The 17,495-nt window shown below is 41.7% G+C and overlaps 1 protein-coding gene across 2 annotated transcripts in view; it reads right to left on the bottom strand.

Annotated features, from left to right (window-relative positions):
• The window catches only part of Dd (CTD nuclear envelope phosphatase 1-like protein dullard), a 142,339-nt gene that overhangs the window by 52,230 nt on the left and 72,614 nt on the right, over window positions 1-17,495 (bottom strand). For both annotated transcript variants that reach the window (XM_071666747.1, XM_071666746.1), the window contains one exon: window positions 4,952-5,018. In XM_071666747.1, coding sequence (XP_071522848.1) covers window positions 4,952-5,018 — 67 coding nt within the window. The remainder of the gene's footprint in view (window positions 1-4,951; window positions 5,019-17,495) is intronic.

The following is a 17,495-nucleotide window of genomic DNA, read 5'->3' as shown; positions in this document are numbered from 1 at the left end:
ATACAGATCCACACACACACATATGCATACCTATACATTTCAACATTTATATTTATTTATTTATATTTTGTCGCAGTCTCCCGCGTTAGTGAGGTAGCGCAAGGAAACAGATGAAAGAATAACCCAACCCACCCACATACACATGTATATACATACATGTCCACACACGCACATTTACATACCTATACATTTCAACGTATACATATATATATACACACACAGACATATACATATATATATACAAGTACATAATTCATACTGTCTGCCCTTATTCATTCCAGTCGCCACCCCGCCACACATGAAATAACAACCCCCTCCCCCCCATGTTTGCGAGGTGGCCCTAGGAAAAGACAGTAAAGGCCACATTCGTTCACACTCAGTCTCTAGCTGTCATGTAATAATGCACCAAAACCATAGCTCCCTTTCCACATCCAGGCCCTACAGAACTTTCCATAATTTACTTCAGACACTTCACATGCCCTGGTTCAATCCACTGATAGCACATCGACCCCAGTATACCACATCGTTCCAATTCACGCTATTCCTTGCACGCCTTTCACCCTCCTGCATGTTCAGGCCCCAATCACTCAAAATCTTTTTCACTCCATCTTTCCACCTCCAATTTGGTCTCCAACTTCTCCTCGTTCCCTCCACATCTGACACATATATCCTCTTGGTCAATCTTTCCTCACTCATTCTCTCCATGTGACCAAACCATTTCAATATACCCTCTTCTGCTCTCTCAACCAAACTCTTTTTATTACCACACATCTCTCTTACCCTTTCATTACGTACTCGATCAAACCACCTCATCACATATTGTCCTCAAGCATCTCATTTCCAGCACATCCACCCTCCTCTGCACAACTTTATCTATAGCCCACACCTCGCAACAATATAACATTGTTGAAACCACTATTCTTTCAAACATACCCATTTTTGCTTTCCAAGATAACGTTCTCGACTTCCACACATTCTTCAATGCTCCCAGAACTTTCGCCCACTCCCCAACCCTATGATTCACTTCCACTTCCATGGTTCCATCTGCTGCCAAATCCACTCCCAGATATCTAAAACACTTCACTTCCTCCAGTTTTTCTCCATTCAAACATACCTCCCAATTGACTTAGTCCCTCAACCCTACTGTACCTAATAACCTTGCCCTTATTCACGTTTACTCTCAGCTTTCTTCTTTCACACACTTTACCAAACTCAGTCACCAGCTTCTGCAATGTCTCACCCGAATCAGCCACTAGCGCCGTATCATCAGCGAACAACAACTGACTCACCTCCCAAGCCCTCTCATCCACAACAGACTGCATACTTGCACCTTTCTCCAAAACTCTTGCATTCACACCCTAACAACCCCATCCATAAACAAATTAAACAACCATGGGGACATCATGCACCCCTGCCGCAAACCGACATTCACTGAGAACCAATCACTTTCCTCTCTTCCTACACGTACACATGCCTTACATCCTTGATAAAAACTTTTCAATGCTTCTAACAACTTGCCTTCAACACCATATATTCTTAATACCTTCCACAGAGCATCTCTATCAACTCTATCATATGCCTTCTCCAGATCCATAAATACTACATACAAAACCATTTGCTTTTCTAAGTATTTCTCACATACATTCTTCAAAGCAAACACCTGATCCGCACATCCTCTACCACTTCTGAAACCACACTGCTCTTCCCCAATCTGATGCTCTGGATATGCCTTCACCCTCTCAATCAATACCCTCCCATACAATTTCCCAGGAATACTCAACAAACGTATACCTCTGTAATTTGAGCACTCACTTTCATCCCCTTTGCCTTTGTACAATGGCACATTTCAACATTTTTTTTTCTTTTGCTTTGTCACTGTCTCCCACGTTTGCGAGGTAGTGCAAGGAAACAGACGAAAGAAATAGCCCAACCCACCCCCATACACAATGCATATACATACACGTCCACACACGCAAATATACATACCTATACATCTCAATGTACACATATATATACACACACAGACACATACATATATACCCATGCACACAATTCACACTGTCTGCCTTTATTCATTCCCATCGCCACACATGGAATACCATCCTCCTCCCCCCTCATGTGTGCGAGGTAGCACTAGGAAAAGACAACAAAGGCCCCAATGTTCACACTCAGTCTCTAGCTGTCATGCATTAATGCCCGAAACCACAGCTCCCTTTCCACATCCAGGCCCCACACAACTTTCCATGGTTTACCCCAGACGCTTCACATGCCCTGATTCAATCCACTGACAGCACATCAACCCCGGTATACCACATCGATCCAATTCACTCTATTCCTTGCCCGCCTTTCACCCTCCTGCATGTTCAGGGCCCGATCACACAAAATCTTTTTCACTCCATCTTTCCACCTCCAATTTGGTCTCCCACTTCTCCTCGTTCCCTTCACCTCCGTCACATATATCCTCTTGGTCAATCTTTCCTCACTCATTCTCTCTTAATGCTCAAAACACCCTCTTCTGCTCTCTCAACCACGCTCTTTTTATTTCCACACATCTCTCTTACCCTTACATTACTTACTCGATCAAACCACCTCACACCACACATTGTCCTTAAACATCTCATTTCCAGCACATCCACCCTCCTGCGCACAACTCTATCCATAGCCCACGCCTCGCAACCATACAACATTGTTGGAACCACTATTCCTTCAAACATACCCATTTTTGCTTTCCGAGATAATGTTCTCGACTTCCACACATTCTTCAAGGCTCCCATTTCAACATATATATATGTATATATATATATATATATATATATATATATATATATATATATATATATATATATATATATATATTTTTTTTTTTTTTTTTTTTTTTATACTTTGTCGCTGTCTCCCGCGTTTGCGAGGTAGCGCAAGGAAACAGACGAAAGAAATGGCCCAAACCCCCCCCCCCATACACATGTATATACATACGTCCACACACGCAAATATACATACCTACACAGCCTTCCATGGTTTTCCCCAGACGCTTCACATGCCTTGATTCAATCCACCGACAGCACGTCAACCCCGGTATACCACATCGCTCCAATTCACTCCAATTTACAGACATATATGTAAATACATGTCACAATTACCTGTATAAAACCTGACCGCACGGTAGCTTCAGGGAGACTGAGACCGAAACAAAGCAAGTATAACCAACACTACCTAAAACATGTGTGATATGAAATGCGCATGGAGCAACGTTTGAATTTTGAATTTTTTTCTTTAAATTACAGGCACACCACTGATTTTCCGGCACTCTTGGTTCCAAAACCTTGCCAGATTAACCATTTTGCCAGACAAACCATGGTCACGTAATAATAATTTATCAACACACCTCTAACCCACTAATTATATGACTCCCATGTGTCTAAAGTATACTATGGACTGCTAGAAATTTAAATTAAACAAATATTAAATGTTTGAGCACCCTAGGATGGTAAGTCTGCCCTTAGATTGTTTGAATCCTGTGGGGTATTCTTCGTCTTCTGTTGTTAGTGTTTTCCTAGGTGTGCATTGCATGAATAATGCAAGTGTCTAAAGTATACTATGGACTGCTAGAAATCTAAATTAAACAAATATTAAATGTTTGAGCACCCTAAGATGGTAAGTTTGTCCTTAGATCGTTTGAATCCTGTGGGGTCTTCTTCGTCATCTGTTGTTAGTTTTCCTAGGAATGCATTGCATGAACAATGCAGTTTCGTCTGCATTATACACCTGCTCAGGACTGAGGTGCTTGTTAGCTACAAGTTTTGTAAATTCGTCCACATACTCGGCAGCTCCTTTGTGGTTTGCTGACCGCTTTTCTCCGCGAACTTTATTCATGGAAATTCCATGATGCTTCTTGATTCTTTGAAGCCATCCTTCACTATGGTCACACTCGCATTGTAATTTGAGTTCTTTATGGAACATCTTAGCCTAGTTAATCATCATGCTATCTGAAAAGTCCACTCCATCACTCCAGTGCTGTTGAAACCATTTCATCATCACTCGATCGTGCTCAGTACTCTTACCATCTTTCATAGTCTTTCTTATCGTCATTTGCTTCTTGGAATTGCTGTCTGCATAGGATTTCATTATCTTCTCCCTTTGCTTCTTTATATCATAAACAGTTGATGAACCAATACAGTAAATGCCACACAGCTTACACACCGAAACACCATGGTCCATTTTTTTCAACAGTTCTACTTTAACTTGGATCGATATGGACTGGTGTTTACATTTGACACCATGACTGACACTCTCATATGTCTTAGAAGCCATAGCTTGGGTCAAATTTGAGCAAAATAAGCGAAGAATCTCACATAATTGCAGTATCACCACCAACAAATGCAGTGTAAAGAATGTAAATAATCGCACCCTACACAAAATGCCATCTGTGGCCGCCCAGTAAACTAGTTCAGTGGCTGCAGAAATTTCAAGTTCCCTCACGTAACTTTGCCCAGACTAAAGGAGGCACCGAACCATCAGTTGCTGGAAATTCAGTGGGGTACCTGTACTATCAATTAATGTATCATCATTTGCCCAGCCTGATAAATCCAAAATCCATTAAATCAGTATCCACTAAATTGATGGTTTTCTGTACTTATTTTCCATGTAGTCATCAACCTAGAGGTCAATGACCATGCATCTATAATGGTGACTATATTGGTACTAAAGATAGCAGAAATTTTTGCTGTGTATTTGTCAAATGAAAAAATCTCAATCTGAATCTCTACACAAAGTTAAATGGACATATGAATAAGGCTACTGTCCCCTGGCAGATCATCAGGTGATGATCCCTGCCACTCAAGGATACACAATGACTCCAATGATCTTTGTCAAACAAAACTTATAAAACCTGTTCAACATTAAGATACATTACAATCAGGCAAAGAAGAAATCCAGGGACAAGAATACTCACTGAGTCGATGCTTGGAGAGTGGGGAAAGTGGCAACACTTCATACTTGACTGGCTGGTACTGCAACACCTGCCAGGAAAGTAATTTGTTTAAAATTTAAAATGGGTTACAGAGCAATTACAAAACTTAATGACTATAACTGGTCAACATTAAATTAGACAATATAAAAAGATTATTCATATTCATTTGTTATACTTTGTCGCTGTCTCACACTTTAGCAAGGTAGCGCAAGGAAACAGAAGAAAGAATGGCCCTACCCACCCACATACACATGTATACACATACACGTCCACACACGCACATAAACATACCTATAAATTTCAACGTATACATATATATACATACACAGACATATACACATTTACACATGTACATAATCCATACTTGCTGCCTTTATTCATTCCCATCACCACCCCGCCACACATGACATGGCACCCCCTCTCCCAACACACATGCAAAGTAGCACTAGGAAAAGACAACAAAGGCCACATTTGTTCACACTCAGTCTCTAGCTGTCATGTAATAATGCACCGAAAACCACAGCTCCCTTTCCACATCCAGGCTCCACAAAACTTTCCATGGTTTACCCCAGATGCTTCACATGGACTAGTTCAATCCATTGACAGCACGTTGACCCCGGTATACCAAATCATTTGTTCCAATTCATTCTATTCCTTGCACACCTTTCACCCTCCTGCATGTTCAGGCCCCGATCGCTCAAAATCTTTTTCACTCCATCCTACCACCTCCAATTTGCTCTCCCACTTCTCGTTCCCTCCACCTCAGACACACATATATCCTCTTTGTCAATCTTTCCTCACATTCTTTCCATGTGACCAAACCATTTCAATACACCCTCTTCTGCTCTCTCAACCACACTCTATTAATTGCCACACATCTCTCTTACCCTTTCATTACATACTCGATCAAACCACCTCACACAACATATTGTCTTTGAATATCTCATTTCCAGCACATTCACCCTCCTCTGCACAACCTTATCTATAGCCCATGCCTTTCAACCATATAACATGGTTGGAACCACTATTCCTTCAAACATACACATTTTTGCTTTCCGAGATAATGTTCTCGCCTTCCAAACATTCTTCAATGCTGCCAGAACCTTCACCCCCTTCCTACCCTGTGACTCAATTCTGCTTCCATGGTTCCATCCGCTGCCAAATCCATCCCCAGATATCTAAAACACCTCACTTCCTCCAGTTTTTCTCCGTTCAAACTTACCTCCCAAGTGACTTGTCCCTCAACCCTACTGTACCCAATAACCTTGCTCTTATTCACATTTACTCTCAGGTTTCTTCTTTTGCACACTTTACCAAACTCAGCTCTTATTCGCATTTACTCTCAGGTTTCTTCTTTTGCACACTTTACCAAACTCAGCTCTTATTCGCATTTACTCTCAGGTTTCTTCTTTTGCACACTTTACCAAACTCAGTCACCAGCTTCTGCAGTTTCTCACCCGAATTAGCCATCAGCACTGTATCATCAGCGAACAACAACTGACTCACTTCCCAAGCCCTCTCATCTACAACAGACTGCATACTTGCCCCTGTCTCCAAAACTCTTGCATTCACCTCCCTAACAACCCCATCCATAAATATATTAAACAACCATGGAGACATCACACACCCCTGCCACAAACCGACATTCACTGAGAACCAATCACTTTCCTCTCTTCCTACTCATACACATGCCTTACGTCCTTCATAAAAACTTTTCACTGCTTCTAGCAACTTTCCTCCCACACCATATACACTTAATACCTTCCACAGAGCATCTCTATCAACTCTATCATATGCCTCCTCCAGGTCCATAAATGCTACAAACAAATCCATTTGTTTTTCTAAGAATTTCTCACATACATTCTTCAAAGCAAACACCTGATCCACACATCCTCTACCACTTCTGAAACCACACTGCTCTTCCCCAATCTGATGCTCTGTACATGACTTCACCCTCTCAATCAAAACCCTGCAATATAATTTCCCAGGAATACTCAACAAACTTATACCTCTGTAATTTGAACACTCATCTTTATCCCCTTTGCCTTTGTACAATGGCACTATGCATGCATTCCGCCAATCCTCAGGCACTTCACCACGAGCCATACATACAATGAATATCCTCACCAACCAGTCAACAACACAGTCAACCCGCTTTTAATAAATTCCACTGCAATACCATCCAAACCCACTGCCTTGCCGGCTTTCATCTTCTGCAAAGCTTTCACAACTTCTTCTCTGTTTACCAAACCATTCTCCATGACCCCCTCACTTTGCGCACCACCTCGACCAAAACACCCTATATCTGCCACTATATCATCTAACACATTAAACAAACCTTCAAAATACTCACTCCATCTCCTTCTCACATCACTACTACTTGTTATTACCTCCCCATTAGCCCCTCCACTGATGTTCCCATTTGTTCTCTTGTCTTATGCACTTTATTTACCTCCTTCCAAACATCTTTTTATTCTCCCTAAAATGTAATAATACTCTCTCTCCCCAACTCTCATTTGCCCTCTTTTTAACCTCTTGCACCTCTCTCTTGACCTCTTGCCTCATTCTTTTATACATCTCCCACTCATTTGTAATATTTCCCTGCAAAAACCGTCCAAATGCCCTCTCTTCTCTTTCATCAATAATCTTAATTCTTCATCCCACCACTCACTACCCTTTCTAACCTTCCCACCTCCCACGCTTCTCATGCCACAAGCTTCTTTTGTGCAAGCCATCACTGCTTCCCTAAATACATCCAATTCCTCCCCCACTCCCCTTATGTCCTTTGCTCTCACCTTTTTCCATTCTGTACTCAGTCTCTCTTGGTACTTCCTCATGCAAGTCTCCTTCCCAAGCTCACTTACTTTCACCACTCTCTTCACCCCAACATTTTCTTTTCTTTTCGAAAACCTCTTCAAATCCTCACATTTGCTTCCACAAGATAATGATCAGACATCCTCCAGTTGCACCTCTCAGCATATTAACATTAAAAAGTCTCTCTTTCACACGCCTATCTATTAACACGTAATCCAATAACGCTCTCTGGCCATCTCTCCTACTTACATACGTATACTTATGTATATCTCTCTTTTCAAGCCAGGTATTCCCAATCACCAGTCCTTTTTCAGCACACAAATCTACAAAGCTCTTCACCTTCCATTTACAACACTGAACACCACAAGTACACCAATTACTCCCTCAACTGCCACAATACGTGATCACCTTTGCCTTCAAATCACCCATCACTATAACCCGGTCTCGTGCATCAAAACTGCTAACACACTCACTCAGCTGCTCCCAAAACACTTGCCTCTCATGATCTTTCTTCTCATGCCCAGGTGCATAGGCACCAAAAATCACCCCTCTCTCTCAATCCACTTTCAGTTTTACCCATATCAATCTACAATTTACTTTCTTAAACTCTATCACATACTCCCACAACTCCTGTTTCAGAAGTAAAGCTACTCCTTCCTTTGCTCTTGTCCTCTCCTTGTCCACAGAATAGCATAAACAATGGACAACAACTATAATGGGTCAACATTAAACTAGATAATACAAAAAATAAGACAATAGCAAAAACAATGGACAAAATATAAAATCAGTCTAAAGACTTCTGTAATTCAACCTTTCCTCCTCTCTTCCAACTTGATTGATTTATAATGTTCCAACAAACAAAGCTGCCCTTTCTGGTACTTTTTCCTCAAATTCAAAAATGTGTCTGATTCTGTACCTAATCCTGTGCTTCCATCTCCTTACACTGAACCTTTGCCATTTCCTATATTTTCCTCTAGCTTGGTCTTCCAATAACTTTCCCAGTTCCAAGCAGAAAAGGAGCATAGAGCATGGCCTAGACGGTATATCTCCTTCAATCCTAGGGAGGGTTTGCTTCTGAGCTAACTCCAATCCTTGCTTACCTATTTCATGTTTAAAAACACAGACTTTTCCTTCTTTTTGGAAGCATGCACTAGCGCAATCCATCCCTAAACAGGACAATTAACTCATTTTCTCAACCAATTAGAAACCTATTCCCTTCTTTCTCATTACCAGCAAGATTTTAGATCAACTGCTGATCTCTCTTATGTGACTCACCTTTGGTCCTTCTCTCTAAACTTTCTAAACTTCCATCCTTTGCTCATTCTACTTCTCTCTGCTTCCTAATGCACAGCTCCCTCCCGAATAATTCCACTGCCAGTTACTGAAGGAGTTACTTCCCACTCTTATTCCATCAACAGTGGCATCCCTTTCGGCTCTGTCATACTGTCTTTCTTCTACCCATAAATTATCTCATTTTAACTTCTAACCCTACTCACTCAGGCTGAAGACTCCTTTTTCATACACTTCAAGTTCCCTTCCTTCCTCCTATGACTGGTTCTCTTATTCAATGTGTACAATCCCTCTTTCAGTTCATAACTGTCCAACATTATCAGAATGGGAAAGTAGTATTATGGTTAAACTCATGTGCTAAAATGTAATTTTTCCCAATACCTTCTTAAGTATCAGTTTCTCTCTGTTCAATTTCAAAACTCCACAATTTTCAACTCTGTTATCAACATAAACATGCAAAGCATAATGGCAAGCATAATGACCTCATCAACTCTATCCTGAAAACCCTACATATCAAACATCACAAAGTCTGCTTCCTCATGAGCAGATATTTCACCTCTACAAGGAATACATGCAAACTAGTAGGTAGCACTGCTCACCTATCTGGGGAGGTTCTTAATCAACCTCTCTATTAGCATGAGTGAAATCAAAAGCCCTCCATCTCATCACCTCTCTCCAACCAAATCTTTCTGTATGCCATGATGTAGCTCCCCTGTCCCTGTTCCTTAAGTATCATTTCGGCCACTCCTCTTGTGAGCTGTTTGCAAGTGTCCTTGCCACTAAAGGTCAAACATAGGGCATGTACCTTGTAGCTGCCACCCACAGTTTCTTTGGAAGATTGGCCCCTTCAGAACAGAACACTGCAATACCTCCTCCTTTCCTTGAACAGATAAGCTGTGGAATTCTCTTACTCCTTTTGTCATTCTCTTACCATATAATCTTTCTATCTTAAGTTAGGTCTATTAAATGCAGAATCCTGATTAACTTCATCATTTTTTCCTTTCACCTATGACATCCTTCACTGGAGCATATTTTGCCCATGCCATGTCAGTAACTACTAAAATATATGAGCTAAACACAGAACTGCCATATTGCTGTTATGCCCAAGACTTCAATAACAGTAATTCTAACAATAATAATACCAATATTAACAACAAAAATATCGTTTTTCAAAAAACTTTCCTTTCCCACTGTAACAAGGCAGGATAGAGAACTGTGCCTTTGAGGAAAACACCTAACATGGATTTGTATGTAGCATTTATGGATCTGGAGAAGGCATATGATAAGAGTTGACAGAGATGCTCTGTGGAAGGTATTAAGAACATATGGTGTGGGGGGGAAGTTCTTAGAAGCAGAGAAAAGTTTTTATTGAGGATGTAAGGTATGTGTACGTGTAGGAAAAGAGGAAAGTGATTTCTTCTCAGTGAATGTTAGTTTGCGGCAGGGGTGCATCATGTCTCCATAGTTGTTTAATTTGTTTTTGGATGGGATTGGTTCGAAAGAGGGGCAAGTATGCAGTCATACATACATTAAATAACCTTACCAACCAGTCAACAATAGTCACCCCATTTTTTTTAATAAATTCCACTACATTACATCCAAACCCACTTCCTTACCAGCTTCAATCTTCCCCAAAGCTTTTACTACCTCTTTTCTGTTTACCAAATCATTCTCCCTAACCGTCTCACTTTGCACACCACCTTGACCAGAACACCCTATATCTGCCACTCTATCATCAAAACACCACCTTGACCAAAACACCCTATATCTACCACTCTATCATCAAACACATTCAACAAACCTTCAAAATACTCACTCCATCTCCTTCTCACATCACCACCACTTGTTATCACCTCCCCATTTGCCCCTTCAGTGATGTTCCCATTTGTTCCCTTTTCTTAAGCACTTTATTTACCTCCTTCCAGAACATCTTTTTATTCTTCCTAAAATTCAATGATATATATATATATATATATATATATATATATATATATATATATTATTATTTTCATTTTTTTTATTATACTTTGTCGCTGTCTCCCGCGTTTGCGAGGTAGCGCAAGGAAACAGACGAAAGAAATGGCCCAACCCACCCCCATACACATGTATATACATACGTCCACACACGCAAATATACATACCTACACAGCTTTCCATGGTTTACCCCAGACGCTTCACATGCCTTGATTCAATCCACTGACAGCACGTCAACCCCGGTATACCACATCGATCCAATTCACTCTATTCCTTGCCCTCCTTTCACCCTCCTGCATGTTCAGGCCCCGATCAGACAAAATCTTTTTCACTCCATCTTTCCACCTCCAATTTGGTCTCCCTCTTCTCCTCATTCCCTCCACCTCCGACACATATATCCTCTTGGTCAATCTTTCCTCACTCATTCTCTCCATGCCCAAAACACTTCAAAACACCCTCTTCTGCTCTCTCAACTACACTCTTTTTATTTCCACACATCTCTCTTACCCTTACGTTACTCACTCGATCAAACCACCTCACACCACATATTGTCCTCTAACATCTCATTTCCAGCACATCCATCCTCCTGCGCACAACTCTATCCATAGCCCACGCCTCGCAACCATACAACATTGTTGGAACCACTATTCCTTCAAACATACCCATTTTTGCTTTCCGAGATAATGTTCACGACTTCCACACATTCTTCAAGGCCCCCAGAATTTTCGCCCCCTCCCCCACCCTATGATTCACTTCCGCTTCCATGGTTCCATCCGCTGACAGATCCACTCCCAGATATCTAAAACACTTCACTTCCTCCAGTTTTTCTCCATTCAAACTCACCTCCCAATTGACTTGACCCTCAACCCTACTGTACCTAATAACCTTGCTCTTATTCACATTTACTCTTAACTTTCTTCTTCCACACACTGTACCAAACTCAGTCACCAGCTTCTGCAGTTTCTCACATGAATCAGCCACCAGCGCTGTATCATCAGCGAACAACAACTGACTCACTTCCCAAGCTCTCTCATCCCCAACAGACTTCATACTTGCCCCTCTTTCCAAAACTCTTGCATTTACCTTCCTAACAACACCATCCATAAACAAATTAAACAACCATGGAGACATCAGACACCCCTGCCGCAAACCTACATTCACTGAGAACCAATCACTTTCCTCTCTTCCTACACGTACACATGCCTTACATCCTCGATAAAAACTTTTCACTGCTTCTAACAACTTTCCTCCCACACCATATATTCTTAATACCTTCCACAGAGCATCTCTATCAACTCTATCATATGCCTTCTCCAGATCCATAAATGCTACATACAAATCCATTTGCTTTTCTAAGTATTTCTCACATACATTCTTCAAAGCAAACACCTGATCCACACATCCTCTACCACTTCTGAAACCACACTGCTCTTCCCCAATCTGATGCTCTGTACATGCCTTCACCCTCTCAATCAATACCCTCCCATATATATATACATATATATATATATATATATATATATATATATATATATATATATATATATATATATATATATATATCCCTGGGGATAGGGGATTAAGAATACTTCCCACGTATTCCCTGCGTGTCGTAGAAGGCGACTAAAAGGGGAGGGAGCGGGGGGCTGGAAATCCTCCCCTCTCGGTTTTTTTTTTTTTTTTTTTTTTTTTTTTTTTTTTTTCAAAAGAAGGAACAGAGAATTGGGCCAGGTGAGGGTATTCCCTCAAAGGCCCAGTCCTCTGTTCTTAACGCTACCTCGCTAATGCGGGAAATGGCGAATAGTTTGAAAGAAAGAAAATATATATATATATATATATATATATATATATATATATATATATATATATATATATATATATATACATATATATATATATATTTTCTTTTTTTTTTTGCTTTGTCGCTGTCTCCCGCATTTGCGAGGTAGCGCAAGGAAACAGACGAAAGAAATGGCCCAACCCACCCCCATACACATGTATATACATACGTCCACACACGCAAATATACATACCTACACAGCTTTCCATGGTTTACCCCAGACGCTTCACATGCCCCGATTCAATCCACTGACAGCACGTCAACTCCGGTATACCACATCGCTCCAATTCACTCTATTCCTTGCCCTCCTTTCACCCTCCTGCATGTTCAGGCCCCGATCACACAAAATCTTTTTCACTCCATCTTTCCACCTCCAATTTGGTCTCCCTCTTCTCCTCGTTCCCTCCACCTCCGACACATATATCCTCTTGGTCAATCTTTCCTCACTCATTCTCTCCATGTGCCCAAACCACTTCAAAACACCCTCTTCTGCTCTCTCAACCACGCTCTTTTTATTTCCACACATCTCTCTTACCCTTACGTTACTCACTCGATCAAACCACCTCACACCACACATTGTCCTCAAACATCTCATTTCCAGCACATCCATCCTCCTGCGCACAACTCTATCCATAGCCCACGCCTCGCAACCATAAAACATTGTTGGAACCACTATTCCTTCAAACATACCCATTTTTGCTTTCCGAGATAATGTTCTCGACTTCCACACATTCTTCAAGGCCCCCAGAATTTTCGCCCCCTCCCCCACCCTATGATCCACTTCTGCTTCCATGGTTCCATCCGCTGACAGATCCACTCCCAGATATCTAAAACACTTCACTTCCTCCAGTTTTTCTCCATTCAAACTCACCTCCCAATTGACTTGACCCTCAACCCTACTGTACCTAATAACCTTGCTCTTATTCACATTTACTCTTAACTTTCTTCTTCCACACACTTTACCGAACTCAGTCACCAGCTTCTGCAGTTTCTCATATGAATCAGCCACCAGCGCTGTATCATCAGCGAACAGCAACTGACTCACTTCCCAAGCTCTCTCATCCCCAACAGACTTCATACTTGCCACTCTTTCCAAAACTCTTGCATTTACCTCCCTAACAACCCCATCCATAAACAAATTAAACAACCATGGAGACATCACACACCCCTGCCGCAAACCTACATTCACTGAGAACCAATCACTTTCCTCTCTTCCTACACGTACACATGCCTTACATCCTCGATAAAAACTTTTCATTGCTTCTAATTTAATTATATGGGAGGGTATTGATTGAGAGGGTGAAGGCATGTACAGAGCATCAGATTGGGGAAGAGCAGTGTGGTTTCAGAAGTGGTAGAGGATGTGTGGATCAGGTGTTTGCTTTGAAGAATGTATGCGAGAAATACTTAGAAAAACAAATGGATTTGTATGTAGCATTAATGGATCTGGAGAAGGCATATGATAGAGTTGATAGAGATGCTCTGTGGAAGGTATTAAGAATATATGGTGTGGGAGGAAAGTTGTTAGAAGCAGTGAAAAGTTTTTATCGAGGATGTAAGGCATGTGTTCGTGTAGGCAGAGAGGAAAGTGATTGGTTCTCAGTGAATGTAGGTTTGCGGCAGGGGTGTGTGATGTCTCCATGGTTGTTTAATTTGTTTATGGATGGGTTGTTAGGGAGGTGAATGCAAGAGTTTTGGAAAGAGGGGCAAGTATGCAGTCTGTTGTGGATGAGAGAGCTTGGGAAGTGAGTCAGTTCTTGTTCGCTGATGATACAGCGCTGGTGGCTGATTCATGTAAGAAACTGCAGAAGCTGGTGACTGAGTTTGGTAAAGTGTGTGAAAAAAGAAAGTTAAGAGTAAATGTGAATAAGAGCAAGGTTATTAGGTACAGTAGGGTTGAGGGTCAAGTAAATTGGGAGGTAAGTTTGAATGGAGAAAAGCTGGAAGAAGTAAAGTGTTTTAGATATCTGAGAGTGGATCTGGCAGCGGATGGAACCATGGAAGCGGAAGTGAATCATAGGGTTGGGGAGGGGGCAAAAATTCTGGAAGCCTTGAAGAATGTTTGGAAGTCGAGAACATCATCTCGGAAAGCTAAAATGGGTATGTTTGAAGGAATAGTGGTTCCAACAATGTTGTATGGTTGCAAGGCGTGGGCTATGGATAGAGTTGTGCGCAGGAGGGTGGATGTGCTGGAAATGAGATGTTTGAGGACAATATGTGGTGTGAGGTGGTTTGATCGAGTAAGTAATGTAAGGGTGAGAGAGATGTGTGGAAATAAAAAGAGTGTGGTTGAGAGAGCAGAAGAGGGTGTTTTTAAGTGGTTTGGTCACATGGAGAGAATGAGTGGGGAAAGATTGACCAAGAGGATATATGTGTCAGAGGTGGAGGGAATGAAGAGAAGTGGGAGACCAAATTGGAGGTGGAAAGATGGAGTGTAAAAGATTTTGAGTGAACGGGGCCTGAACATGCAGGAGGGAGAAAGGCGTGCAAGGAATAGAGTGAATTGGAACGATGTGGTATACTGGGGTCGACGTGCTGTCAATGGATTGAACCATGGCATGTGAAGCGTCTGGGGTAAACCATGGAAAGTTCTGTGGGGCCTGGATGTGGAAAGGGAGCTGTGGTTTCGGTGCATTATTACATGACAGCTAGAGACTGAGTGTGAATGAATAGGGCCTTTGGTGTTTTTCCTAGCGCTACCTCACACACATGAGGGGGGAGGGGGTTGTTATTCCATGTGTGGCGAGGTGGCAATGGGAACAAATAAAGGCAGACAGTATGAATTATGTACAGCACTCTTGGTTCCAACACCTTACCAGATTAACCATTTTGCCAGACCAACCATGGTCACGTAATAATATTTCATCAACACACCTCTAACCCACTAATTATACATCTTCTATGTGTCTAAGGTATACCATGGACTATTACAAAATCTAAATTAAATAAATATCAAATGTTTGAGCACCCTAAGATGGTAAGTCCGTCCTTAAATTGTTTGAATCCAGTGGGATCTTCGCCTTCTGTTGTTAGTGTTTTCCTAGGTATGCATCGCCAGAATAATGCAGTTTTGTCTGCATTATACACCTTCTCAAGACTGAGGTGCTCATCAGCTACGAGTTTCGCAAATCTGTCCACATACTCAGCAGCTCCTTCATGGTTTGCAGACCATTTCTTGAATCTTTGAAGCCATCCTTCACTATGGTCACGCTCATGTTGTAATTTAAGTTTTTTATGGAACAACTATAAACCCCCATACACATGTATATATACATACATGTCCACATATGCAAATATACATACCTATACATCTCAATGTACACATATATATACACACACAGACACATACATATATATACATGCACACAATTCACACTGTCTGCCCTTATTCATTCCCATCGCCACCTCGCCACACATAGAATAACATCCCCCTCCCCCCTCATGTGTGTGAGGTAGCGCTAGGAAAAGACAATAAAGGCCACATTCATTCACACTCAGTCTCTAGCTTTCATGCAATAATGCCCTGAAACCACAGCTCCCTTTCCACATCCAGTCCCTACAGAACTTTCCATGGTTTACACCAGATGCTTCACATGCCCTGATTCAATCCATTGACAGCATGTCGACCCCGGTATACCACATCGATCCAATTCACTCTATTCCTTGCCCGCCTTTCACCCTCGTGCATGTTCAGGCCCCGATCACTCAAAATCTTTTTCACTCCATTTTTCCACCTCCAATTTGGTCTCCCACTTCTCCTCATTCCCTCCACCTCCGACATATATATCCTCTTGGTCAATCTTTCCTCACTCATTCCCTCCATGTGCCCAAACCATTTCAAAACACCCTCTTCTGCTCTCTCAACCACGCTCTTTTTATTTCCACACATCTCTCTTACCCTCACATGACTTACTCGATCAAACCACCTCACACCACATATTGTCCTCAAACATCTCATTTCCAGCACATCCACCCTCCTGCGCACAACTCTATCCATAGCCCACGCCTCGCAACCATACAACATTGTTGGAACCACTATTCCTTCAAACATACCCATTTTTGCTTTCCGAGATAATGTTCTCGACTTCCACACATTCTTCAAGGCTCCCAGGATTTTCGCCCCCTCCCCCACCCTGATTCACTTCCACTTTCATGGTTCCATCCGCTGCCAAATCCACTCCCAGATATCTAAAACACTTTACTTCCTCCAGTTTTTCTCCATTCAAACTTACCTCCCAACTGACTTGACCCTCAACCCTAATGTACCTAATAACCTTGCTCTTATTCACATTTAATCTTAACTTTCTTCTTTCACACACTTTACCAAACTCATTCACCAGCTTCTGCAGTTTCTCACATGAATCAGCCACCAGCGCTGTATCATCAGCTAACAACAACTGACTCACTTCCCAAGCTCTCTCATCCCCAACAGACTTCATACTTGCCCCTCTTTCCAAAACTTTTGCATTCACCTCCCTAACAACCCAATCCATAAACAAATTAAACAACCATGGAGACACCACACACCCCTGCCGCAAACCTACATTCACTGAGAACCAATCACTTTCCTCTCTTCCTACATGTACACATGACTTACATCCTCGATAA

The sequence above is a fragment of the Panulirus ornatus genome, chromosome 11 (genome assembly GCF_036320965.1).
Source record: "Panulirus ornatus isolate Po-2019 chromosome 11, ASM3632096v1, whole genome shotgun sequence".
Classification (NCBI taxonomy): domain Eukaryota; kingdom Metazoa; phylum Arthropoda; class Malacostraca; order Decapoda; family Palinuridae; genus Panulirus; species Panulirus ornatus.
Note: the sequence above shows the minus strand (reverse complement) of the source record. Positions and strands in the feature narration are given on the sequence as shown.